This window comes from Pongo pygmaeus, chromosome 5 (genome assembly GCF_028885625.2).
Source record: "Pongo pygmaeus isolate AG05252 chromosome 5, NHGRI_mPonPyg2-v2.0_pri, whole genome shotgun sequence".
In the NCBI taxonomy this organism is placed as follows: Eukaryota; Metazoa; Chordata; class Mammalia; order Primates; family Hominidae; genus Pongo; species Pongo pygmaeus.
The window spans coordinates 158,089,449-158,116,913 of record NC_072378.2 but is presented as its reverse complement, the minus strand read 5'-3'; the positions used below and the strand labels follow the sequence as shown (position 1 = coordinate 158,116,913).

The window sequence follows — 27,465 nt, the reverse complement described above, 5'->3', positions numbered from 1 at the left end:
TGCAGCTTGAAGTGGGGAAAAACAAAACAGTGAAAACAATGAATGGAGTATGTCTTTAACTGAGAATGAGAAGTGCCAGGAAACATGAGCACGCTGTTATTCCAGGAAGATGCCCTTCAAGATGGCGGGGTGGCTGGGCTCTCCTTGAGAGACGTGAGGGCAGTTCCAGCTTGAGCGGATTCTTTCCACTCATGCAGCCACAGGGTGGTGGCCAACTCAGCTCTAAAGCCAATGGCTCTAAAGTCATGCCCACGGAAAGAGGCAAGTGACTGATTGTGGAGTGAATTTTTGCTGCACTTGCTGGGGAGCAAAGCTGTCCTGGAGATGGGCGTGTCAGCCAGGAAGCAGGGCTGACTATTGCCACATCAGCTGCCCACGCGACAGCTACAGTACACCTGCTTCAGAAGCCTGTGGGGCAGCAGGTGCCCAGCTGAAGCCCACTTGTCCCAGAGAGATGGCCAACCACCACATCCTCGTGAATCACCTTTGCAATCTGCTTCTGTAATCACCATCAGTCTCTCTGTAGCCATAATTGCCAAAGTGTGCAAAGAGTTATTAAAATATTGATTAAAGAAAACCAACAACCATTTATCATCATGGAAGAGTGGTTGTTAACTGCTTTTATCTAGGCAGAGTTTCATGGGAAGCCTGAAAAAGCTCATTGTTTGTGTGTTTTGAGCTGTAAGAGTTGGGAAGTGTGATTAGACTCAAAGTGCTCACTTTAATTTGTATTGGAGAGCTGGGGGGAAATCTGCCCTCCGAGGTTGGGGGCTGAGCAGCCGTGCCTGCAAGTCCTGCTTCCAGATGCTTCTCCCCTAGCAAGTTCCTACAGCAGGGAAGAGGAATCTCTGATCTACATTACTTGCACTTTGTTTTCTTGTTTGTTTGCTTTTTTTTTTTTTTTTACCACCAAAGTTCACTTGGTGATTTTTGCAAAATGCCATCCCAATCATTTTTGTTTTAGTAATGACTCCCTACAACCACCCTGTGTGCTGTCAAGTGGAAAAACAGAATCATAAGGGCCTGAAATGAGGATCCCAAACAGAAGACATAAAACCAAAAACACAATTCTGAGACTTTCATTGCTTTCGCCTGAATCCAATCTTTCTTTATTGATGGGCCATTGCTTTTCTTACATTAGAAATTCCTCCTCTCCACAAAATTGGATTCCATGTTTGCACCAGAGTCGTTAGTTTTGTTTTCCTCTAGACTTGGTAACAGCTGGGTGTCAGCCCTCTCGGTTGGCTACTCTTGTCACTGAACGGCCTACCTGTGGGCGCTCTGGGTGATCCATGGCTCTTGAACAGTTTCCCTGTGTAATGCAGACTAGCCAGGTCAGAAATGAACCATCAGAGTACCAGGCATCTGTCAAAAAGGGATCAGGGGGACATGAATGTCACCCGGCTCAGAGTAATTATCAGTCTTTTCTGGGAATGGCAGCATGTCGGTTGAGGAGTTTAGATCTATGCTGTCCAAGGTGCTGGCCACTGTCCGCATGGGGCTCTTGGGCACACACAATGTGGCTAGATTTCAAAGATTTAGTACAAAAAAAGAGAATGTAATGTATCTCAATACTCGAAATATCTTTAAAGATTGATTACTTTTCAAATGATCACACGTCCAATAACCGGGCTAAATAAAACATACTATTAAAGTGAACTTCACCTGCTTCTTTTTACTGTTATACAGTGGCTGCTGGAAAATTTACCACGTGTGGCTTTCATGTGTGGCTCACATTATAGACTACTGGTCAGCGCTGGCTTGGCCAATCAAAATCATTCATTGGAAATCAGGAGAAATTCACTATTTATCCCAATAAGGGTGATGGAAGTGAGGGCAGTCCCCAGTACTCTGCCCGGATTGCACAGCATGGGCCTCACACGGGGAAGTGGCCGCCATTCCTTTGCTAGTCTATTTGCTTGGGAGCACTGAGCTGAGAGCCATCTATTGCTCACACTCCTCTCAGTGGTACAGAAATGAAACAAGGAAGTCTGCAGATAGTGATGGACCTAGCTGACAAGAGGTGGACCACAAACCCCTTCCTTGTCTTGAAGTTATTCTTAGAGCTAAATTTGCAAATTAGGACAACCAAAGTCTTGCCCCTAAAATAACATTTTGTTTTCATCTCATTCTTCCATCTAACACATGCTGGACACATCTAACCAACCACTCACCTCTGCCGAATGTGAAAATCAACTGTGCACTTTCTGTCCATGTCTATAAAATCCATATATATTATAGGATGAGCCATTGCAGACTAAAATCCTAACGTGGCAAAAGTCAAGTTTCTCTTCCCTTCTATCAGAACAGGCACCCCTACTGATCCTGACGCCCGGCAGAGCCCTCCCAGAGCCACCAGCCTGGCACAGTTCCTCTGCCCACCCGTGGTGCTGGCTCTGTCGCCTCTGTTTAGTTTGGCTGCAATTTCCGGCTCTGCCCTGACCTAGTCATCACTAGCAAATCCTCCTTTGCTGCTACAGTGTGCGAGACGCTGTGCTAGGCCCGCCGGTGCAATATTTCATTGTGCTCTTCCAGCAGCCTGGCAATTCAGGTGGTGCTATTTTGTCCTTGTCAGAAAAGGTGACTCTGCAGCTGGAGGGCTGAGCGACCTGCCCAGGACACAGCCTGGAGTGGCATGGTCTGGTCCAGGCTCTTGGCCTTTCCCTCGCGGAGGAAGAGGACTGAGTCCTCCCTCAGTGTCTCTTGGAGGGATCCCTCTGCGCTCCAGTTCCCTGATACAGGCCTGGCCTCATCTCCAACCCGAGTCCCTCAGTGCCCACAACTCTTCCTCCTTGTCAGCCCCACCTCTCACTGGCTTCTTCACCAGAGTCAGCACTCTTCAGCTCGCCTGGGACGCGCCCGGGCCTGTCCCTCAGCTGGTGGCAGCCATCTCTTCCCCTTTCTGTCCCCACCTGTCACTCTGCTCCAGCCTTTGCTTCAACACCAGTCTCGTGAGCCCTGTTCCAGCCCCGGGGCCTCGGCGCTGAGCTGTCTCCCTGCACTCCATCTCTGGCTTTCCTGCTCAGTCTCACTCCGTACGCGCTCCTGACTGTGCTGTCAATTAGGGTAGGCATTTTTATTCCTTTCAAACCTTGTTTGACTGCCTGGATTCCAGACCTGTTCTGCCTGCTGGTGACGGGAGCTCCATCCCCTGGCACTGCCTTAACCCCTATCAAACAGCACAGTGAGGGCGTGAGCTCAGCGGCCAGGCAGGCCTTTGAGCTGTGCTCTGCTGATTACTAGTTGAGAGGCTTTGGGAGTTACTCGTCCTTTGTGTGCCTCAGTTTCTCCAGCTGTAAAGTGGGAATCACAGTAGCCTCTGGCTCAGAGGGCTGCCGAGAGGACTGATGGGCATGTGGAACACACACACACATGGGGCTCGGGGACAGCGGGCGCTGCGGGGTGCTGGCCATCCCCCCTTCCCACCCTCCACCCCCCACCCCGTCCTCTCTGCTGGCTCTGCTTTCTTGCCTGCTGACACCTGCCTTGTGCAGCTATGACGCACCACAACACCAACCAAATCCACTAATCACTCCATGTGCACCACGCTTGGCAGCCGAAGACATCTAGCTGGAGTCCCCATATTTTCCTGTTCGGTCGCTAGTTTGTGAAATAACGCCTCCCTTCTCCTGGTCTCTGCCGCCCCGCATCCCAGTACCGCCTCCTCCGGCCATGCATGGCCTCTGTGTCTTGTGAATCCAGCGTGCATCTCTTTCCTCCAGAGGCCTCCCGTGATTAATCCCTCCTGATCCTCTCCTAGGTGGACGGTCCCTTCAGCCCTCACAAATTCAGTTCACATTACAGCAGTGGTTCTCTACTGGGGGTGACTTTGTGCCCGAGGGGACGTTTGGCAATGTCGGGAGATAATTTTTTTGTCACAATTCTAGTGGGTAGAAGGCGGGGATGCTGCTAAATACCCTGCAATACACGGGGTGGGGGTGGGGGGCCCACAACAAGGAATTATCTGGCAACAGGGCAGGGGCTGTAAACCCTGCATTACAATAATCTGTCCTTGTTGATGCTCCTCTGTTTAAAAAAAAGAAGCTGTTGGGGTTGCATTGTGCGTGCTAGCCCTCCAGCTGGAATTCTTTTGATTCTTCTATAGCACCTAAGACAATACCATGCCTAATTCGGATTAACTGATAATGATTAATTTTCTAAGTAAACAGCTATCCAGGAACATTTTTCATTACATGTCTGGGATATCCTACGATAAAAAACAGCCACATAAAGGTTTGAAAAGTCTGTGTTCCTTGAGAGAAAAATGGGGAATTCTCTTTGTAGTCACCACCCAAAAGTTTGTTCAGCTACAGGACAGATGTCCTGCTGCAAGGAGGGCCTGGGGGGTCAGGCAGCCTCATCAGCCATGATTATGCAGGCAAACCACTTGAGACCAGCTCTGTGTCTGTGTTCCTTTCTAGGAACATGAACTTTTTGTTGGCATTCACAAAATTAATATTATACATGATATGAAAACCTCACCATCAGCATCTAAGAGAAATATGCCTTTTCTTTTCTAGAATGGAAGTGGCATTGAGGAAGGTACATCCAAATGGCAGAGACCATTTGGATGTAAATCCATGCTAAGTCCTTAAGGGACAGCTGGGAAAGAGAGGGGCCCTGGAAGAGAACCCTGGGCAACCATCACCCGGTCTGTCAAAGGTCTCTCCTAAAAACATGAGAACTGAATAGAGGAGAGAGAAGACCACAGCTCCCACTCCCACTTTGGGTGGCAGGATTGATGCACAGGGGTGCAGGCACCCCTAATTCAGGTGGGGACTTATATAGAGCACAGGGGACTCAGCCTGTAATTCACCCTGCCCAAGGAGTCAACAGCTGAGGCAACGCTGATGAGAGTCATAGGCATTCCTGTGTGATTCTTGACAGATCTCTCTCTGCAGAGTGTCACCACCACTGGTGATCACAGAGGGACAGCCACGTCCCAAATGCCCATGTTTTTTAGTCTCTGGCTCAAAAAGCTTAGAATTCTTTCAAATGATCAAAAATAAATAAGATGGATACATCCGAGAGATTTCAGTTAAGTCTTTAGGTCCAATTCCTTGTCCTCTAAATCTGTGCGGTCTGGTGTGGGAGCCCCTAGTCCCGTATGCCTATGCTACAGAGCTCCGGAAGTGTGGCTAGTCTGAACTGAAATGTACTATGAGTGTGACAAAAGAACGTAAAATCTTCCATTAGTACTTTTTTATACCAAATACACATCAAAATAATATTTGGGATATTCTGGCTTAAGTAAAATATACTATTAAAATTAATTTACTTTTAAAAATATACTTTTTTACTTTTTAAATGTCACTGCTGGAACACGTGCCGTCTCGCCTACAGCCTGCCTTATATTCCTAGTGGAGCTGCCACTCATCGTCCACCAAGGGTGTTATATTTGGGTTTGGTGAAGGCAGCAGAAGATTTTAGCCCGCTTCTATTCTGCTGATTTCTACTGAATATAAAGAACCACTCCCCCATTCACTCCAGGACACTTGGACTTTGAGTTTCCATCCTTAAAGGAAAATGAAGAGATTTTTAAAAAGTGTACACTCCAAATTGTGGTGGTATATAACATGGCATTCACCCACTTGGACTTGTGTTTTCTCCTAGAAAGCTTTATCTACAGTTTCTGAATAAATGGTGTTCACCTCTATCCATCTATGTCAGCCAAGTTTTTTCTCTAAAAGCCTTGGAAGGTAAATTTGGACAGATGAAAATTGTGGGGAATTTCTTCCTTACCAAACATGGTGGCAGGAAGAGCCCTCATGGGACAACTCCACTGTCGTCCCGGTGGCACCCCCATCTGCTTTCCCTGTCCTCTCTCTAAGTACCCGCTAGGCTCTGAGTGCTGCCCATGTCAGACTTTCCATACACAGTAGCCATCAATCAACTCATGTTTGTAGGCAATGATTCCTAATCTCAGAACTTATCTACCAGAAACACAAAATAAACAGTTAATGTATCTCCCATCCTTACATGTAAGTTTTCCAGGGCACAGAGGGAAGGGAGATACAGCTCCCCCAGAGGAGGCTATATCTCCCCTCAGCCCTCCCCCACCCCCTGCCCAGCATACGAGTCTAAAGTAAAGAAGTGAGAAAGGTCACCGGGAAGGCAAAGGGTGAGTTGGCTTGATCATGACGGGTTCGGAGGGTGATTATTATGGCAGAGTCTCAGTAATATCACAGACCTGCATGTGGACCCCAAAGAGGACACCTCAGCAGTCCTATGTTCACAGAGTGTGCGAACATGTGGATGACATGAAGGCATCCGTGATAAGGAAGATCCCATCCTTGCCAAACTCTAGTCAGGCATCTCTGAGTGCTCTTCCCAGCAAGGCCCTGATTTGGGGGCTTCTGTGTCTGTTTCTGCAATGCTCAATTTTAGCAAAAGTCCTGCTGAGTCGCATTAGCCAGAACCCTCACCCTCAATATCTGATCCCCTTCACTACTTGATGGGGTTTCTCATCCCCCACCATCCCCCAGGGAATCTCTGACCACCCTGGCCTGCCTTCAGCTGGAATCCACTTAGGTTGGTTTAGCCAGAAGCCCCCTCACCCATAAGGCTTCCTTTTAGTAGTCTTCCATCCACTGCCCCCAACTCTGCTCCTTGGCTGTAAATTTCCACTGTTCCTTGCTGTCCTTGGAGTGGAGCCCAATGCCTCTTCCCTACTGCAAACCCCACTGCACTGGTCCCTATGACCCTGCACGGTCTCCCTGAATAAAGTCTGCCTTCATGTTTTAACAAATGTCCTGAATAATTTTAACAATAAGGTGTGAGGGGTAATCAGGGACACTCTGAGTGTGTAGTTTGGCAGATGGCTCTAGGTTAGATCAGATTCCCAGTCACAACTCCAGCCACCAAAAACTTGCAGATGTGTATTATAAGGCAGGGTGTGGAAGGCTCCTGGGGCCACTAGGAAACAAGCTGTCCCTGAGAGGCTCTGCAGGGAAGGCCTGGCTTCTGAGGCCGCAGCCCCTGCTCTCTAAGTCCCCTCTTGGCTCAGCGTGGCTGGGACTCTTTTCCATGCCACTGCACCTGCTCAGCCTTCCCCGGTTGGTCTCCTCCCAACCAGGTCCCGCCACACCTCCTTGCCTTGGTCCATTTCCTCCATCCTCATTGAGTCCTTTGTTTCCTTTTGTTCCTGAGCTGCCTTTCATGCTACCTCCACCCTTGGAATAAAAATGCCTCCCACTTCCCAAGCACAAAAAGCCTGCCCACTCCCCTGATTAACGTCCTCCAGGGGGATTTTTCTCCTGAAAAGCCCGTCTGGCCTCCCCTCCTCCTCACGCCCAGCACATCCACTGCAGAGGGCTGTTCCAGAGATTATTGTGCCCAATGTGCCAGCCACCCTGCCGACTCTGGATGAAGGGTTTCATCTCTGGCTTCCTTCTAAAACCCAACTGACTGACTGACTCACTCCCTAACTCAAAAGAGCTACTGTTCCATCATCTTGCTTTATCCTCCCAAATACGCCAGTTACAGTACTAATGATAGTAATATTCCAGTGAGTCATTGAAATATCTTATTTTGCAGTACCTACAGTTTGCTTGTTGAATTTACATGGGTGTGCACGGAGCTTTGCATGTTAAAATTAACAGAAGACATCATTTCTTCTGTTTAAGCAGTGGAACCGTCGAAATAATCTTCTAAAGTATTTAGGTTCCCAGTTTTTCACAACCAAGCAAAGGAGAAAGAGGGATTTATTTCTAGAATCATGGAATGATAATGCTGGAATGGCTCTTTGCACTCAGTGGGTCTATTTTACAGACACTGAAATTAAGGCCCCAAGAAGTCAACACACTTCTCAAAGTCATAGAGTAAGTTCATATGGTTATTTTAAATACGTAATAATAAGGAATAAGATGCCATTTATTTCACAGGCACTGCAGGGAGGGAGGTGATTAAACGGAATGCTCAAAGTAGAGGAACTTGTAACTAGCGAAACTCTTGAAAATACGACAGTCCTGGGAGTTGCAGTAGAGAGGAAGCAGAGGCTATGCTGTAGAGGAAGGTCACAGGTGGGATGTGGAAAGGCCCCAGGGCTGTGCTTCTCACATTCAGGTGACTCACCTATGGTCTTGTTGCAATGCGGATTCTGATTTACCAGGTGACTCAGGGCCCAAGAGTCTGCATTTCTAATAACTCTCAGGTGATGCTGACATTGCTCTTCCGCAGACCTCAGTTTGAGTAGCAAGGATTTAGAGATTCTGTTTCAGAAGCCAGAAAGTCAAAGGAGGGCTATATAGGACCTGGACTTGGAACCAGACCCCACGCCAGGGTCCCAGGCCTGTCACTGATTGGCTCTGTTGTCAGTGGGTGGAGTTGCACCTGTCTCTGAGCCTCAGTTTACTCATCTGTAAACCAAAGGAGTTGTCCAGGATGACCTCCATGACTGCTGAGGTCCCTTTAAGCTGAAATGTCCCATGACTCAGAGCCCTGCAGTGGCCAGTACCCCAGGAGGAAGGGAGGGGACACAGAAAGCTGTTGGGAGAGATGGACAGACCCACACGTCATCAGCTTTCTTGATGCCCTCGGCTGGGTAGGGGTGGGCCTGGAATTTTCACTAACATGCTCCAGACCACTCTCTCCATGCTTTGACTTATTCTTGAACCATGCATTTGGTCCCAAGTTTTCCATCCTCTTCATGCCACTTGGTCCTTTACCCCCCCACTACACCACAGCCTCTGTGTTCCTTGCCCTCAGGGTGACCTTCTCCTCGCCCTGGTTATGCCATCATCCTTCCCCTTCCACAGCTCTGTATATAAGAACTGATTATAATCACAGTCCATTCTGCGTTTCAGCAGAGCATGTCAACATTGCTGTACGCCATCATCACGCCAGCTTAACACAAACTCTAAAGAAAGTGACATTGATGCAGTAAGAGAAAGACAGACTTCCCCTTACCTGACAGGAAGTGGTATCCTGGCTTTAGGGAGGAGTTCATCAATTCTACAGAGGAGATTTCACATCTTTACAGAGGTACACAAACTACACAAAGAGGGACATTCAGGAGGGGAAACACTGCGGTCGCTAAATCCCTATGTGACACTGAGGTCTCTCTAGAGTGTCTGTGTGACGCTGTGGTCTCTCTAGAGTGTCTGTGTGACACTGCGGTCTCTCTAGAGTGCCTCTGTGATGCTGCGGTCTCTCAAAGTGTCTGTGTGATGCTGTGGTCTCTCTAGAGTGTCTGTGTGATGCTGTGGTCTCTCAAAGTGTCTGTGTGACGCTGTGGTCTCTCTAGAGTGCCTGTGTGACGCTGTGGTCTCTCTAGAGTGTCTGTGTGACGCTGTGGTCTCTCTAGAGTGTCTGTGTGATGCTGTGGTCTCTCTAGAGTGTCTTGTGACGCTGTGGGCTCTCTAGAGTGTCTGTGTGACACTGTGGTCTCTCTAGAGTGTCTGTGTGACACTGTGGTCTCTCTAGAGTGTCTGTGTGACACTGCGGTTGCTAGCTAGAATGACTATGTGATGCTGTGGTCTCTCTAGAGTGTCTGTGTGATGCTGTGGTCTCTCTAGAGTGTCTGTGTGACGCTGTGGTCTCTCTAGAGTGTCTTGTGATGCTGTGGTCTCTCTAGAGTGCCTGTGTGACGCTGCGGTCTCTCTAGAGTGCCTGTGTGACGCTGTGGTCTCTCTAGAGTGTCTTGTGACGCTGTGGTCTCTCTAGAGTGTCTGTGTGACACTGTGGTCTCTCTAGAGTGTCTGTGTGATGCTGTGGTCTCTCTAGAGTGTCTTGTGATGCTGTGGTCTCTCTAGAGTGTGTGTGTGTGACGCTGCGGTCGCTAGCTAGGATGACTATGTGATGCTGCGGTCTCTCTAGAGTGTCTGTGTGAACTCAGGAATTCACATTCCTAGGCTCAGTGCAGGCTGAGCACCAAAGTGTGATCTCATCAAGTTAAATAACCCCCTTCTCTCAATTTCTCTTCCTGTAAGGAGGAAAGTGCCACTTTCCATCCACAAAGCTCTCTAGAGGACCAAGAAGACAATTCTGTGAAGGACGTCCACCAGGAGAGAGGAGATACAAGACAGCTTTCTAGAGCTGTCCTCCTAAGTCCCCATGCCAGTCAGTGTATAGTAAGGTCGCCAACTTCAAAATCACGGAAATAAGTTTGCATCAGAGAATGGCTTCAACTCCAACACATGGTACATTCCCACAAGTTTGGATTTCCATAGGAAGAATAAATAACACAGGCTTCCTTGAATGTCCTGGATGAAAACCACACATCCTTCCAACTCCTGTGGAAAAACATCTCTGGCCCCCTCCTTCCCTTAGAATCAGACCCTTCAAAATCTTGTGGTATTTCTCCAAATACCATAATTTTGAGTTGTGACATCTGGCTTCCAGCTCTCCCAGGCTGGGGTTTCTTGTTAAAGGAACATCGGAATCTCAACATCCTGAGCTGCCACCCTGACCTTGTGCAGGAGCCTCACTGCCCCACTTCCTGGCATCCATGTACTCTAGATGGTTCTAGCACTTCCCCCAGACAAAGAAGCTACATTTTTTTCTAGGATGTCCCTTTTTAGAAGCCTTTATCTCTTCCAGAAGGCAGGTCAGACACGATGGGACTCCCCCACTCTCCCTTGCCTCAAACATCATGGAACATCTAGACATCACGAGAGTCCCACTGGAAAAAGGCCCCTGAATCTTCAAGAAGCTCCAAGAGGGGAGTTAGATTGTCTGGAAATTCCCTGAAGTTCTTCCTGCTCCACCCACTTGAGCCCAGGATTTGAGAACCAAGCCCGTGAGCCGCGGCATGCTAGGCTCGGCTTTCTGTTTCGAAGCTCGAGGCTGCGCCGGGGAGAGAGGACGTGGTCCATGGGAAGGGGAAGTGCCACTGCTCCAGGGAGCCAAGCATGGCTTGCTCAGGGCCTGGCTCCTCAGGCAGCAGGAGGTGGGCAGGACTGTGCAGTGGGTAAGAGCACAGGCTGTGATATCAGATGGGCGGGTGTTGGACTCCCAGCTCTGGCCAAGTGACCTCTGGCAAACCCCTTTCCTCCCAAGCACTGGCATCCTCACAGGTATAACAGGATACGGATGGTGGGCAAATGCCACAGCCACATCCCACACGGGGAGAGACGCTTCATCAACAACAGCCATGAACACTGTCCGGCCTGTTCATCAGGGCCCAGGAGACCCATCACACAGACACATGGGAAAAGCACGGGGAATATTTCATTTCATGGGCACAGGTAAGTGCTTAAGCTGGTAGTGGAGGAGAAAGTCCAAAGGCTACTGAGGCGGCATCACAGTGACCATCAAGAACAGGCCAGAGGCTGGGTGCAGTGGTTCATGCCTGTAATCCCAGCACTTTGGGAGGCCCAGGCGGGCAGATCGCCTGAGGTTGGCAGTTCAAGACCAGCCTGACCAACACGGAGAAAACCCGTCTTTACTAAAAATAAAAAATTAACCAGGAATGGTGGCGCATGCCTGTAATCCCAGCTACTCGGGAGGCTGAGGCAGGAGAATTGCTTGAACCCAGGAGGCAGAGGTTGCGGTGAGCTGAGATCGCACCATTGCACTCCAGCCTGGGCAACAGGAGCAAAACTTGGTCTCAAAACAAACAAACAAACAAACAAACAAAAAACAACAACAACAAAAAAAACAAGAACAGGGCAGAAAGCAGCAGGGAGGGAGGATGGGAGAGGCAGCGAGGACTCCCACACTGGCAGGTGCAATCCATTCTGCACGGAGCTCCGAGGCCTAGTCAGAGTGCATGAGAGGCTGAAAGGGCCACTGCAAATAAAAACTACACAAAGCATGAATTGTGGTGATATTGGAGGTGAGTAAAAAGACGCAAATATGAATTGGGGGAAATGGTCAGAAAATCTCACCTTCTGAAAAGAAAACTGGCAAAAAGCAATCAAATTAGCCACCTGTAATGCCTGCTATGTTGACCCTGCCAGTTTTTTTGGGGGGAGGGGTGTATATTCAATAGTATGGACAACTAGTATACGGTACACAAAGCGACTGCACAGTGTATGAAGATTCAATCACAGATCAATCTAATCTAAGCCAGTAGACTAGTAATTAGGCAAAAATCAATGAAACCAAATCAATGAAACCATCAAATTTTAAAGCCATTTTATGGTGAATATTGACAACAGAAAATGAAATTAATACTGCCTTAAAAAAAACCCAAACAAAAAGACCCCCAAAACTGCATATGGTAAAAAAATCAAATCACAAAAAAAATTTTCTTAGTAGAAATAATAGTTCCATAAAAAAATTCATAATGGCAGCTTTCATAATACTGATCAGTGAAAAATCTTAGTTATAAATTTTATGCAAAGAAATGACTCCAATAAAAAGAATTTTAGTGAAATAACAATGTAAATGAAAACAATTGGAAATAACTTGTGCGATAGAGAAAATTATGGTCTTAAATTGACTTAAATAGTCTTTTCCTCAGAAAGCATCTTCTCCAACAAAAATCCATTAGTGTCGTTAAAATTCCAATTAAAATGTTTCTACTCTTAAACACAGAATTAAGATATCTTTGATGTGGGAAAAGCCCAGCAAGTCAAATCAGTGGGTCAAAACTTCCTGTGGCTGTGGAAGTCTTCCCAGGAGATGCTCTGTCTAGGATGGGGTGGGACTGTGTCCCTGACAAGTCCAGGCTTTCCCAGGGTCAGGAAGTTGCTGTGCTGTGCTTTCTAGAAATCTCCTCGAGAGACTCTTTCAGGGATTAATTTAGGAAATAACAAAAGATAAGCTTAGTCTTAGTAAGGTGATTGGATCTACGTACTACAAGAAAGTTTACTGGATGATGACCGAAGATAGGGGAGAGGGAGGGGGAGGGAGTACAGGAGAAAGGAGAGAAGGAACACACACACACGCACACTCGCACGCACACACGGGTGCATCTACTCTGCCTGGGGAAGTGGCACTCTACCTCGTCAGCAACATGTACAGAGTGGAGGTAATCAGTCTTCAGATTCCGCCACAACGCAAGTGAATTTTTAAAAGCCCACCAGCTTCCTTTGATCTGGTTCCACCCTTACCAAGGAAAGTCCATCATGTATATGGTATCTGGGTTACTGTGGCTTGGAAGAGGTGCTTCCTAAATCACTAGCCTTGCTTTGGGACCCAAAGCTCACATTTCGGCTCCTCACTCACTCTCTGCATTGACTTCCTTAGTCTCAGCATCGGGTCAGGACTGTAGAGCGGGTGGGAAGAGATGAAACCTGTGGAATGTGAAATACTTTCCCCTATTTTGATCACTGGAAAGGTCTATCCCTAATAGAAATTCAACACTTTGATCCTGTGGTTTCTAGTATAGTATTTGTCATTTTTTTCTAACCCCAAATTAGTTGCTTAGGATCAGATCATCCTTGGGTGAACTGTAAAAACTGAGTTTCTGAAACTGAAGTTTCCAAGCGAGCCTCCAGTGACCCCAGCTTCCCTGGCCCCCTGCTGCTATTCTTTGATGTCTTTTTAGCTGCAACCTAAGTCATCGGGAACATTCTTTCAGAAGAAAGAAGTGTAAGGCATTTCAAGAGCCTTGAAACAGACTCTGAAGCCCAGAGCCCTCCTCCTCCCCACCTACTCCTCTCAGAAGTTTGAAGACAGGGGAAAGCTGTTTAAATCCTTGGCAAATCTTCAATAAATTACTCAGATGGCTGATTCCAAGGGGCCATTGTGGGCTTCTATAAGGAAGAGCTCTACAACGGATAATTAGAATGAATAACTCTAACAATAAAAAGTTTCCAAATCTAATTGTTCATTTTTCTTTCTTTAGCCAGACAGCACAACATAAATGTGTTAAGATTTCACTGAAACAACCTTATCTTCCAAAGCCAAGTAGTATACGGGAGGACTCGTTATGAAGAGTTTGATCAGTGATGGAAACAAGCCCAGCTTGCAGGTGCCTGAGCCCCTTCCTCAGCCTGGAGGAGGTACAGCTAAGCTGGCAGGCAGCAGTCCCAAAGACATTGTACCAGCTCTGCCATTTATTCCTGTCACACTTCAGGTAGCTTTTTATGAGAATGTACATTTGTAGAAGGTGGAGAGAAAACTGAGTGGGAAAAGAGAAGAATTAGACAAAACAAAAAATGATCCTTTACTACACATCTACAATGTGCCAGGCGCTTTTCCTGTAATTGTTAATCCTGACAAGAACCTTAAAAGATCCATGCCATTACTCCTATTTCACAGATAAGAACACAGAGGGATAGAGTTTAGAAAACTGCACCGCTCGCCTAAGCCACACAACTAGAGAAAGGGTGAGCCAGGATTCAAACCCATGTCTGAGGCCCTCCATAGCTCTCTCCTTACTCTTCTCCTTCTGCTTCTTCGACCCCATCTTTTTCCTCTCTCCCTTCCCACCCTCCTCCTCCTTTTTTTTTTTTTTTTTTTTTTAGAGGGAGTCTCCTCTGTCACCCAGGCTGGTGTGCAGTGGCGCGATCTCGGCTGCAAGCTCTGCCTCCTGGGTTCATGCCATTCTCCTGCCTCAGCCTCCAGAGTAGCTGGGACTACAAGCGCGTGCCACCAACGCCTGGCTAACTTTTTTTGCATTTTTAGTAGAGACGGGGTTTCACTGTGTTAGCCAGGATGATCTCGATCTCCTGACCGCGTGATCCGCCCGCCTCGGCCTCTCAAAGTGCTAGGATTACAGGCGTGAGCCACTGCGCCCGGCCTCCTCCTCCTTTTTTTTTTTTACATCTTTATAGAGGTATAATTTATGTACCACAGCAGTCACCATAGAAAGTGTGCAATCCAGTGACTTGTAGTGAATTTATTGCATTGTGCAACCATCACCACGACCTAATTTTAGACCATGTTCATAATCCCAACAAACTCCCTCATGTCATGTGCAGTTAACCTGCACTCCTACCCTCCCAGCCCCAGGAAATCACTAATCTCCTTTCTGTCTGTAAAGACTTGTGCTTTCTTGGACATTTTATACAAATGGAATCACACAGTACATAGTCTTTTGTATCTGGCTTCTTTCCCTTAGCAAATGTCTTTAATGTCCATGTTGTAGCCTGTATCAACAGTTTTCTTCCCTTTTATTGCTTCATGGAATCCAATTGTATGGATATACCACATATGGATCATCAATTCATCCTCTGATGGACATCTGGGTTGTTAGGTTTCATGCAGCTATGAATATTCATATACATCTTTGTGTGGACATATCTAGGAGTGGAATTGCTGGGTCATATAGTAATGGTGTTTAGCTTTTGGAGAATTTTGAGAAACTGCTTTCCAAAGTGGATGTACCATTTTACATTCCCACCAGTAATGTACAAGGGTTCCAGTTTCTCCAAATCATCACCAGCATTTGTCATTGTCAGTCTTTTTGATTAGTGCCATCCTACAGGGTGTGAAGTGGCATCTCACTGTTTTTTTTTGGTTGTTGTTGTTGTTGTTGTTGTTTGACACAGAGTTTTGCTCTGTTGCCCAGGCTGTGGTAAGGTGGCATGATCTCGGCTCACTGCAATCCTCTGCCTCCTGGGTTCAAGCGACTCTCCTGCGTCAGCCTCCCCAGTAGCTGGGACTACAGGCTCGCACCACCACACCCGGCCATTTTTTTTTATTTTTAGTAGAGATGGGGTTTCACCATGTTGGCCAGGTTGGTCTCAAACTCCTGACCTCAAGTGATCCTCCCAGCTTGACCTCCTAAAGTGTTGGGGATACAGGCGTGAGCCACCGCGCCCTGCCTCATCCACTTTGTAAGAAAGGCAGAAAGTCTGTTCCTAATCATGCTGATTTTGCAGATGCACCTGCACTAACCTGGAGACGGGGATCACTGCAGGAAACTGCATCACCCCCAGTATGGGAGCTGGGCCCTTGCACTGCGAAGTGGATTTTCAAGTTACCTGCTCATGTATTGTGGGCATAAATCACACAGTTTTGAAGGAAACTAGGTTTGACTTCCCTCTCTCTCCTCAATGATGTGAGGAGCTGGAAAGAACAAGGTCTGAAATCTGGAAACCTGGAAACCTGGGTTCTAGGCTCCAGTTCTGCCACTTTCATCCATTTAAGCCCCTCTTGGGGGCTTTGTTTCCTTATTTGTAAAATGGGTGTAATAATAAAGTTTTCCTTACAAGGTGGCTTAAATGTGGAAAAAAATGCAGTGATAGACATGGATGGGCCTGACAAATGATTAAAGTGCTATAAAATGTGAGCCTTAAAATTATCCACTAGCATGTCCTGTCTTGGAATCCCATGATGCAGGGGCTAAGAAAGAGATTGTCTGCCCACTGCTGCTTCTCCCTCCCCATCCTTCCTACCTCAGGACACAAGACAGCTGCAGTCTAGCAGATGACACCACACACTCCACACACTCCCATTTTACTGCTCCCTTTCCAGACAGCAGGGATGAAGGATGAAGGCAGATGTCGAGAGAAGGACAAAGCTGTGCTTTAGCACTTGGGGAACGGTAGGACCAGAATAGGCACTTTTTAGCAAGATCCACAGCTCTGTCTCCTTACACTGTAGACAGGGAGCTCCCTCCAGCTTTAGTGGAGGCTGCAAAGGAAAATCCGTAGAATAGAAGGAATCCTGGAAGAGAATGATCTCTGCCAAGTGATTTTTCAGGCCTAAACGTTATGTTCACACCGAGTCATCACAGCTCCTTTGCCATGCTTGTGAAATTTACCAAAGCACCACAGCAAAGCTACACATTCACAATCACAAACTTAAGAGCAAGAAAAAGCTCTCTTTTTAATTAAAAAAAAAAAACTGTAAAAGTTTGTCGTGTAAGGGATTAGGATCTATTTTAATATCTTCAAAATGGGTTGTAATAACTTTAGTGTAGGTTTTAATATCTAAGGAAAAATAAAGCTATTCATCTCAATACATATCACAGATACATGTTTATTATACCTAAATAAAGGAAATTCTCAATCCTGGGCTGGATAAACAAGAAAGCTGCCTAAGATGTAACTTTCCTAGATTTATATCATGGAAACTGGTCAGGCTCCAAGGATTGCAAAAGGGAATAAGTGCAGCAACCTACAACTGTAGATCTCTTGGGGTGGAGGCTGCTTAGTAGAGTGGAATCAAACACTTGGGTTTCAAAGAAACATCAGAAGCACAGCTCACACTGATGCTTCGCTTGCGTGGGCCAGCAGTCCTGCCTCCAGGATACCTGTCCCTCCAGCCTTACATCCCACCTCTTCTTCAGCTCATCCTGCCCACCCAGCAAGCTAAGGAATGCTGACTTCTGGCCTCCTTCCTTCCCAGCGCTCAGCCCCTCCTGTACAGCCCTCGGCCTGCCTTCCCCACTGTAGCTGTGCCCAGGCGGGAAGCGACCAGAGGCCATGGGCAGACTTTCAGTGTTACCTATTTGCCTTTCCAGATCGGCGGCTTCATCAGGCGTGGCTCGTGGGAGGACTCCAGGGTCGCTGAAGCTGGTGCGGAGCAGGGTCCCCATCACAAAGAAGAACAGGATGCCAGCGACTGCAGGGATGGCAGGGGTGATTTTCACCGCCAGGTACGGACAGCTGCCGACAGGTTGAACAGGCCGGGGAGAAGGGGAAAAGAAAGGAAATACAATCTTAGGAATCAACAGTAAGCAGTCTTTATCTTCTAAGAAACCAAAAGCTTATTTGGAAGAGAGAAATTGATTTCCATTAAAAATTCATCTATGTGAAAGATTTACGTTTGGGGAGGTCTGCAGTTCTCTCTTACAGACAATTGAACCCCCACTCTTGGGCACCACGCCCAAGCCCTCTGCTCTTACAGGAAGACGCTGGCAGAAGAATGAAAATAGTCCTGTTGTATAATCAGTCTAAGACACACAGAGCTTGTATAAATAGACACGTGTCCTCTGTGCTGTAAACACGGTTCAGGAGTCTATGAGATCCCCCTGCCCTCTTCTGGGATTACATAATAGAAGAAGACACCAATTTAGAATGATCTTCATGAGAGCCCGCCTTTCCCACTTGGGTCAAATGACTCGGGAACTTTCAGCCAGCACCAAACGCTGAGGACTGTACACACACTTTCAAAGGGCAAGAAACCAATTTTCCATGTTCTGGAGGTAATCTATTCCAAAGTGAATGAGCTATAGAAATGGACTTGCAGGCAGGTTTCTGAAGACAATTCAAGGGATTTCAGCAGCTGGAATAGAATCATCTCGTGCTTTTCCAGAGGGCATCTGAGCTATCAACGGATGAACGTGGCCCAACTCTTAACTCAACCTCTTCACTGCTGTCAGTCTGACATGCTGACGTGAAGCAGGGGTTGTGATGAATCAGGGAGAAGTGCCATTGGGATAGACTAAACTCTACACGAGGCCAGCCTGGGAACCAGTGTCTGACATTTGGTCTCAGATCCAGGTATTCTGGAGCCGGAGCAGTTCTTACCATGGCCCCTTGATGCAGTCAGATGCCTGGACCTAAGTGAAGGATGGGATCTGCAGTGACCACGGTCAGTCCATTGTCGCCACATTAAGTAACATCATGGGCATTGGGGAACATGACGCAGAATCGTGGAATTAGGACATCTAGCGTGGAAAACAATGCTACATTGCCCACCTCATCAGAAGATTCTCTTCCATGTTCCCAAGACAAAACAGAGATGGGGAGCTGGAGAAGAAAGGATTGGGAAGCTCAGCTCTGCTCAAGTTTAGGAAGCAGACAGGGCTCTTGGTCTTGGAAGCCCTGGGAACCAGCACCCCACTACTGTGCAGGTCTCTGATGGATGGCAAAGGGATGCTGGCACGAGTCTGGGACTTGAGAACCACAAGCCGTGATCCCCTTTGCTGAGACAAGTGATAGAACATTAGTGCACCAGCCTTCAAGAGGCCTGCAGACCTGGACACAGCTTCCTGGAGTGATCGCTGATGTTGACAATGTGGACCGTGGCTGTGCAAGTTTCCTAGCATGAGGAGATGTACAGCGAAGTATTTAGGAATAAAGTGCCATGATGAATTCAGCTTACTCCCAAATAGCTCAAAAAAATATTGTCTAAACAGAGCAAATGGGATCAAGTATTAGCAAGAGGTGAATGTGGGTAAAGGGTGAATGGATGTTCTTTGTACTACTCTTATTCTTGCTACTTTTCTGTAAGTTTGAAATTATTTCCAAATAAAATGTTAAAAAAAGAAACACAGTCTACATTGAAGGCATGAAATTACCCTGGTATGAAATTATATATATATATATATAAACCCTGAATACATATAATTTTAGTCTAAAATAATCTACTTTAGGGGGAATTTTTTGTTACAAAATGGTTAGGGAAAAGAGCAACTGTGTAGAAGAGAATTTTCCAAAAAAACTTATATTCACAGTTCAACATAGTTTGAACAATGGCAGTGAGTAAAACAAGCCCACGTTTTCCCCCTTTTTCAAGATTAATGAATTTGAAGATGATGTTGGCACAGCAAAGCCAGCTTCAGCGAGGGCACAGCTGGACGATGTGAACCAGACAGACCTGGTTAGGAGAGAGTGTTCCACCTCAGGTGTTTGACAGCTGTAATTTAACTCTATGGAGCTTCTCCAAGGATGGCTACTTGTGAATGGCCAGAACCCTCCCGTGAGGGTGACTTAGTAGATCTTAGGCTTTGGTGTGCTTATTTTTGCCTTTTTCGGTCTGAGAGGCAGCTTGGTGGACTGCAAAGTCCACCTGCTCAAAGTTGCACAGGCTGCCTCTTGCTCTTAGAGCAAGTTCTAGCATGCCTTGCCCTCCACCGTTCCCTGTCCCAAGTGTACTCTCTGCAGGGTTGGGATCTTCCACAGCCACCCCACTTCCCCAGGCTGATGCCTCTGCGGCCTCTCATCACCTCCACCCCCTAACCAGGATGTCCCCTGCCACATTCTCACTGCAGAGACAATACACTGTAGATTGGTATTTGCACTTGAGCACACACTGATTTATTCAGAGCCATCCCAGGAAAGGAGGAAAAGGCAAAGTCCAGTTGACGCGGGGAGGCCTACTGCCTGCCGGGGTTCTCTCACTGCGTAGCGGGCTGTTGCACTTGGACAAATCAGGGTAAAGATCCAAAATGCATCTGTCTGTGTTTCCCTGGGAACCTGCTCCTGCTCCTGTCCCCGCAGGAAATCTCAGGCGGGTCTAGTGACTTCTCGGATGATAATATGAAGGTAATAGGAAGTCCTTGTCGCTTTAAGCAGCTAACAGTGCCATTTAAGTAAATGAAAGAGTAATAATCCCAGTGAACAATCGTAACTTCTACCTTGATATGAAGTTAAGCCCCCTCCACTACCCCAGCTCACCAGCTGCAGTTTCTGGCCCCTCCATGGTGGAGAAGAAAGCAGGTGGAATAGAAAGCGAGGCAGGAAAGAGCCTACAGGAAGAGTTCTGTTACAAGGCGACTGCGTGCTCTGGGTCTATGAGATGGTTAAACCAGCTCTGCCTAGACTCGCATTGGTGAGTGCTTTGGACGCCCCGGGGGAACCTAGGTGCATGGCCCACCTGCACTTGTCTTCCTCCTTCCCTCTTCTTAAATAGAAACAGCCAGCCTTCCTCCCACTCAGGGCCTTCCTTCCACGCTGTTTTGCCTTCCAGTCCCTCCTCTCAGAAGCTCTCTCTGTCTTCTCTCTCCGGGAGATAGCTGGAACAGTGATCTCTGTTTGTTTACTTATTTATTTATTTATTTATTTATTTATTTATTTATCTTTCTTGAGACAGGGTCTCACTCTGCTGCCCAGGCTGGAGTGCAGTGGTATGATCACGGTTCACTGCAGCTTTGAACTCCTGAGGTTCAAGAGATTCTCCCAGCTCAGCCTCCTGAGTGGCTGGAACTACAGGCCCTCACCACCACGCCTGGCTAATTTTTTGTGTGTTTTGTAGACACACTTTGTTGCCCAGGCTGGTCTCAAACTCCTGGGCTCGAGTGATCCTCCTGCCTCAGCCTCCCAAAGTGCTGGGATTACAGGAATGAGCCACTGCACCCAGCCTAGAACAGTGACTTCATCCCTGCCTACCACGATCCCCTCCTTCAATCTGTCCCAACCACCACTGCCAGGTCCAATCACACGTGTCTCTGCTCAAAAGCCCTCCATGCTTCCACCATTCCTGCCAAATGAAGCTTGAGCTCCTTATCTGGTGTCCAAGTCCCCCACAGTCACCTTCTCTCCCTCTCTCTCACTGCCCCTTCCTGAATCCCAGCAACGGCCACACCTAACATTTGGGCGTCTCAGGCAGGCATGGGCTTTCACTCACCGCTGGCGCTGCCTGTCCAGCCCACATCTGGAACACCCGCACCTCCCACTCAGCATGTTGATGCTCCCCAACTTTTCAGTTCCAGCTCAATACTGCTTCCTGAAAAGCCTTGGTAGAGTTTCTGGGCTCACCCCCTAAGCAGAAGGGATCGCTTCTTTCTCTGAACCCCCACCATGTTTTTCTTTGCTCGTCTCCTTGGACATGTGGCTATTTGTGGACATGCTCCATGCACCTCACTAGATTAAAAGTCCTGGAGGGTGAGACTGGTCCCTGTTCCTCTTTGTGTCCTTTGTAGCAGCTAGCAGGATGCCTCACATGATGGAAAATGCAACCAAGTTTGATAAATATTTGTTGAGTAGCTGAATGAATAGAATCCATTTAGTGAATTTCACTGTAATACCTGAAAGAAGAGGAGAGTCAAGTCACACATACCCTCAGCAACCACAGACCTGGTCTAGAACTTCTCTACTCTTGTCAGCTTGCTAGGTCCTGTAACTTCCTTCAGACAGATGCTAAGGCCCAGTTCCTTCTGCGAGGCTCCCTCAGCTGAGAGGACAGGATATTCCTCAGCTCGCTGAGCCGAGTGTGCCTCACGTTCACCTTCTGTGGGCATTTGCTGGAACCTCTAAGACCCTCCATGTGCTAAGTTCTAGTAGATGAAGCACCATATGTTGGTACAACTCTGTATAATGCTAGGTGCTCTGTGACAGTCCCGTTCCACCAGCCTCTGTGTGTGACAGAGGACAGTGCTGAGTTTGTCCTAGAAATCCTCAACAACTCACTTTTTATAAAAGCAGCAGAATTCCCAACCCTAAACAATGAGGTCAGGGCTACTGAGACACCTTCAAAATGCTGCTTAGAAAAAGCAGAGAGCATCTGTAGTCCTTGTGGTAAAGACAAGGCAATAAGCAGACCCTGCCCACGACTGTGAATGTTGACCTCCTGAAGGAGGTGAGACTAATGGGACATCTCAGTCGACCCACAGACTGGCACGGCTTCACAGCTGAAGGAAGTGCTGTGCACAGTATGGCAAATTCTTAGTCCGAGCTCAGATGACTTGAAAATGGCTCCTTCATATTTCTGAGCAACTGTGGATGGGAACTCCAATGCTGAGTGCCATCTGTGTTGAGGAAGACTCCATCCCCGAGGGCCTGGATTTGATACAAGATGATGAGGCAGCTGCCAAAGATATAAACACCAAATGGAATCCTATTTCTGTCTCCAGAATTGTGACCTACATACAACTCAGGGCAGTGTAGCAAACAGGCTACAGGCATCTTAGTCTTCATAAAGATGAACTGGAAAGTGACAGGGGGAAAAATAAGAATTTGAAAGCATACATCTTCATAACATAAAAGAAATTAGCTAATTTAGCACCAGATGCTAAAATGATGAGAAGCCTTTACAGAGCTCTCCCTCCAATCATACACAACAGCAAGAGCTGTTTGATTTTGGATATGATGATAAATACCTATGCACAAACTGCCAACGCATTGTACATTCGAGGTGCAGAAATTCATTCCAAGTAATAATTAGAAATTGTAGCACTGCCAAAAGATTATATGGATTTTTTTCAGTTCAAATAACAATCTCTTTGAATCTTTAGTAAAAATTGTTTTTGTGCTTTGATGTTTATACATGGAAAGTGGAACTGTTTTCTGGGCACTATATTATCTGAGACCACACAATCAGAGTGTGTCCCTCCTCTGCTCAGAACTAAATATTTGATATTGGTCATTAAAAAGATAGAGGGAGGGATAGGTAGATAGATAGATAGATAGACAGACAGATAGATAGATTGATAAATATAAAATCATTTTAGCATCAAACAGATACTGACATCCCGGAATCAATACTGTCATTAATTCTATATGACTGGCTTACAGGTTAGAATTTGACATAAAGCTGATTTCTTGAACAAAACCCCTAAGACTAAATTAATTTCTTAAACATTTGGATAAGAAACATGGATTTCATTATTGGGTAATTAGATCTCTCTGTTTTCCAGAGGACATTCTTTGGGAGAAGATTAACTTAAAAACTAAACAAAACAAAACAACAATATTAACAAGATATAGCAGAGACAGTAAAACCAAGTGCCCTTTGGAACAAGAAGTAGAGAATCTTTTCCTGTATCAAAACAATTCGAGTCCTCTTTTAATGTTTTGTCTATAAATGGATACACATAAAAACAGTTTGTTAATAGTAGCTCATGACTCCTGACTGCGGCAAATGGCCTACATTTGATATTTTTGGTCTGTTCTGTACGTACGAAAGCATAAACATGAGAATAACTGTTTTTCAGACATAACCATGAGGCATGCATTTATTATTACACAGGAAGAGGAAGTGGCCTCGCTGCATTATTGCCACACTCCAATTCAGGGAGTTTCTACTTTGCAGAAATCACAAAGTCACCTAGCATTTTAAGTTTCAGATTCTCAATTGCAAAGCATTTCAACAATAAGTAGCTAAGGCAAACAATCATAAATGAAATAACCTGAGCCAATGACTCACACGCCTGAAATAATCAGAGTAGCAGTGTGAGAAATGGAGGTTTTAAGGGTTGCAATAGAAATGACCCCTTTTCCTTTTCATATGAGTCACTGCAAAACAAATGTACTTTTCACTTACAGGCAGGTACATAAGCACCATTCATTTTGTGATTTGTTCCTTAATCACATACTTAGAAATAAATCTACCACCACAAGGCAAAGATGAGCACATTACTTGGAGACAAATAGAGGAAAAAGTAGATTCAGAAATCATATCCACTCACAACTCTAGAATAGGAAAAACCAAATAGATGATTTCATAAAACTCCCAAGAGTGACACTTCCCTACAAGATCACGATGGCAGGACCCCGTGCCTGGAAAGCACGATTAGTACTAATCGTGTTAATTACCCCAGACGCACAGAGCCAGGAGTCTATGCATGCCTGTACCAAGGGAGGGAACTTAAATCAATGAGCCCAGGGACTAACGTGGAAAATATGAGCAAAGCAAGCTGGAAGGAAAAGCTCAAACCCAGAGAGCATGGAGGTGACAGTGGAACTCCACATACCCATTTGTAGACTACAAAGGTGACGTTCAGTTTCATCAAAGCTCAACAGCTCTTTTTTACACGCGTCTCTCTGTCTACCTTTGTCGTGTGAGAACTGTAGCTTTCGGGCTTGCTAAGGGAGGAGGAAGGTGAAGGTCACCCTACCAAGGCGAGGAATGTCACTTAGGAAATCTGGTTTTTCCCTGCAGGCCTTCTGGCTAGATGCAGAGTTAAACAGGGAAGTCTCCAAACACAGCACAGTCTTGCCTTGAACCTGCAGAGTTCATGAGTGAGGAGAGGGGCTCCAGGCTTCAAGCACTTGCCTGAACAGAGAGCGGAGGAGGGGAGACGAGGAGAGTGCTCTCTTCCGCCCATGTGGCCCAAACACCCTCCAAGCGTGCAAGACAGAGTTAGTGTCCTTATTCTTAACTCAGGGCCTCCCAGACCACCCAGAGAGATCTACTTAATATACAGGACCTGGGAATCTGTAGCTTTACAATACAGGCTTCAAATCATAGCGTGTAAACAGCCCAATTTACTCATCTACTATTGAGAATGTACAAGAGCTTACTAGTGAATATTGCGGTGCATCAACATTTTTGCCAAGTGATTCTGAGTTGCGTTTAAAATTCCAGGAAGAGGCCGGGAGTGCCTATAATCCCAACACTTTGGGAGGCTGAGGTGGGCAGATTGCTTGAGCTCAGGAGTTTGAGACCAGCCTGGGCAACATGGTGAAACCCCATCTCTACAAAAAAAATACAAAAACCAGCTGGGTGTGGTAGCGTGTGACTGTCATCCCAACTACTTGGGACTTGGTGGAAGGCTGGCTTGACCCTGGGAGGCTGAGGCTGCAGTGAGCCAAGATCATGCCACTGCACTCCAGCCTGGGCAACAGAGCCAGACCCTGCTCAAAAACATGAAATGAAATAGAATTCCAGGAAGCCAGAGGCTTCTGGGTAGCGTGTGAATCATGGGAGGGAAAGCCAACACTGTTCTGCCCCAAAAGTTGCTCTTTAATGTCCTGACATTACCTAAGCATGGCAACCACATGCCCCAGATTTCCCATTCGAGTCCTGGCTCAGGTGAATGTTTTGTCATTTTCAGACCACGTGTGGCTGCTGAGCTAATTGGCCAAAGTAACTCCATTTTGCTTTCTGTGCATTCTGGAACTGTAAGGCATCGTCAGGGCAAGCCAGGGCCCTTCCAAGAAAGCTCTTCCTAGAGCTGCTGGTGTGTGTGCTGGGAAGACCTGCCCATACCAAGCGTCAAGGGTAGTGATTTGGGATTTGTCCTGGCACTAAACAGCATTCTGAGGTTTAGCTGCCTCTGACCCTGGCTTATATTTGAAGGGTGTCCATTCTGCCTCCGTTCTGGAAACTCTGTATGGGAAAGTCATAGCAGGACTATAGCTCTATTCATAATTCTTGTTTCATCCAATCTAAGGTACCCCACATTTTAAGATGTATCATTAAGGGGAAATGTGCCAAATCAGATAATATTCTCTAACCACATGGGATCTTTATTTCATACTTATTGAAAGAGCTATTATAGACTTAATTAGACACCAATTTAAAAATCATATATCATTATTGTGCATACATTTTAAAAAATATGAGTGAACTAAACTGGCCACAGTATTCCTAAGACATCTCCACATTTAGAGCCTGAGGCAGAGGTGTCTGCTTGAGGGCTTTCCACGTTGTAGCCTCCTGAGCCCATCAAAGCATGGCCTGGCTCTTCTGCTTCCCCCTAGGTTGCACTCCGTGCCCAATGCACCAGCTCAAGCCAGAGCACGTCCCTCCTCTGCTCAGAACTAAAGCCAGGTACTTGCCGAGGCTACAAAGCCATCTGGCTCCTGTGACCTCTTTGACCTCGTCTTCCTCTCTCCTGCGGACCCCTGCAGCTCTGGAACAAGCCAGGCCTGCCTCTCCTCTGGGCTTTTGCCTGTGCCTTCCCCCTGCCTGGAACTCCCTCCCTACAGGGAGCCACAGAGCTCCTCCCAGCCTTTGCTCAAGTATCACCATCTCTGTAGAGCCTTCCCTGACTGTGCTGCACACAATCTCCAAACTGCAGCCCCCCTATGACCAGCCATCCCCTCTCCACCAACCCCAACCCCTTCCAGCTTTTACTCTTCCCATAGCACTTATCCCCACTTGGCACACTGTTAATATATGTACTTCCTTGCTTACTGTCTGACCCCACTAGAAAAATGCTCAATGCAATGAGGACGTGTATCTCCTTGGCTCACAGATGTAACCTCTGGTGCCTAGAATTCAGTCTAGCACACAGTTGACCTTCAATAACTATTTGTTAAATGAAATGAAGAGACATCTAAAAAAACACAGGATACAAAGTACAGTGGAGACAGTCCTATTTGTGTTTCAAACACATCTATATTTGTAACTAGAAGAATGTGCCCCATTATCTCATTACCCCTGGGTGATTTTATGCATATGTGCTTTCTGGTGGTTTCCAAATTTTCTTAATTAAAGCATGGCTTATTTTTGTAGTAGAAAAATACGTTATTAAAAATAAATGCATAAGTACTTGTTGAACTAAAAAAGAAGAGAATTGCCGAAATATTAAAATCTGCCTGTGCTTTTAAAAACTCAACTATCCATAAAGAAGATGCTTGATGATAATGTATATTCTCTGTTGGATTCAAACCTCAGCGGGCTGAAGCTCTTGATTTTTGCAAGTTGCCTTACAGTACCTTAATTAGTCTAATTGTTTTGGGGTATGGAGGATCATACACTTGAGAATGCAAAACCCAGGTTATCTCCTATTTCAGCTCTGGTCTGTACCCAACCTCTTGGAGGAATGTGACTAGAGAAAGTTCTTCTGTCATCCTTGCAGATTTCTGTCTTAAACTGGGTATTTAAAGTACAGGACAAGGCCACACATATAGGGCCCAACTCCACTCAGTTCCAGCAAGCCCCCTGGAGATCTGGAATCTCAGATGCCTGGTAGATTCCCTTTTTCTTTCCTTGGGTTGCGGGTGGTCTAGGGATGGCAAGATGGGAAAGGAGGCGTTCAGGAATGAGAAAGAATCAAATGCTACACAAATTAAATCTCCTCAACACTGGCAATGTTCGTGGAATTGAACCCAAATGCTGGATAGCTCATCAGTGAGCACTGTTTGGCAATGAATTGCCCAACAGAGACATTTTCAACAAAATATGAATTAGTTTAATCATTACATGTTCAAGAAAACCTTGTTGGAAGGAAAATGCCCTGCCTTGTTTCAGATTGCTCACTGAACACCAGTGAGCCTCTCCTCCCATCCTAAG

General features: G+C 46.5%; 1 protein-coding gene across 3 annotated transcripts in view; it reads right to left on the bottom strand.

The window, feature by feature from the left end:
- The window catches only part of ZDHHC14 (zinc finger DHHC-type palmitoyltransferase 14), a 294,209-nt gene that overhangs the window by 114,388 nt on the left and 152,356 nt on the right, over window positions 1–27,465 (bottom strand). For all 3 annotated transcript variants that reach the window (XM_054493272.2, XM_054493273.2, XM_063666762.1), the window contains exon 2: window positions 17,287–17,447. In XM_054493272.2, the coding sequence (XP_054349247.1) occupies window positions 17,287–17,447 (161 nt within the window). The remainder of the gene's footprint in view (window positions 1–17,286; window positions 17,448–27,465) is intronic.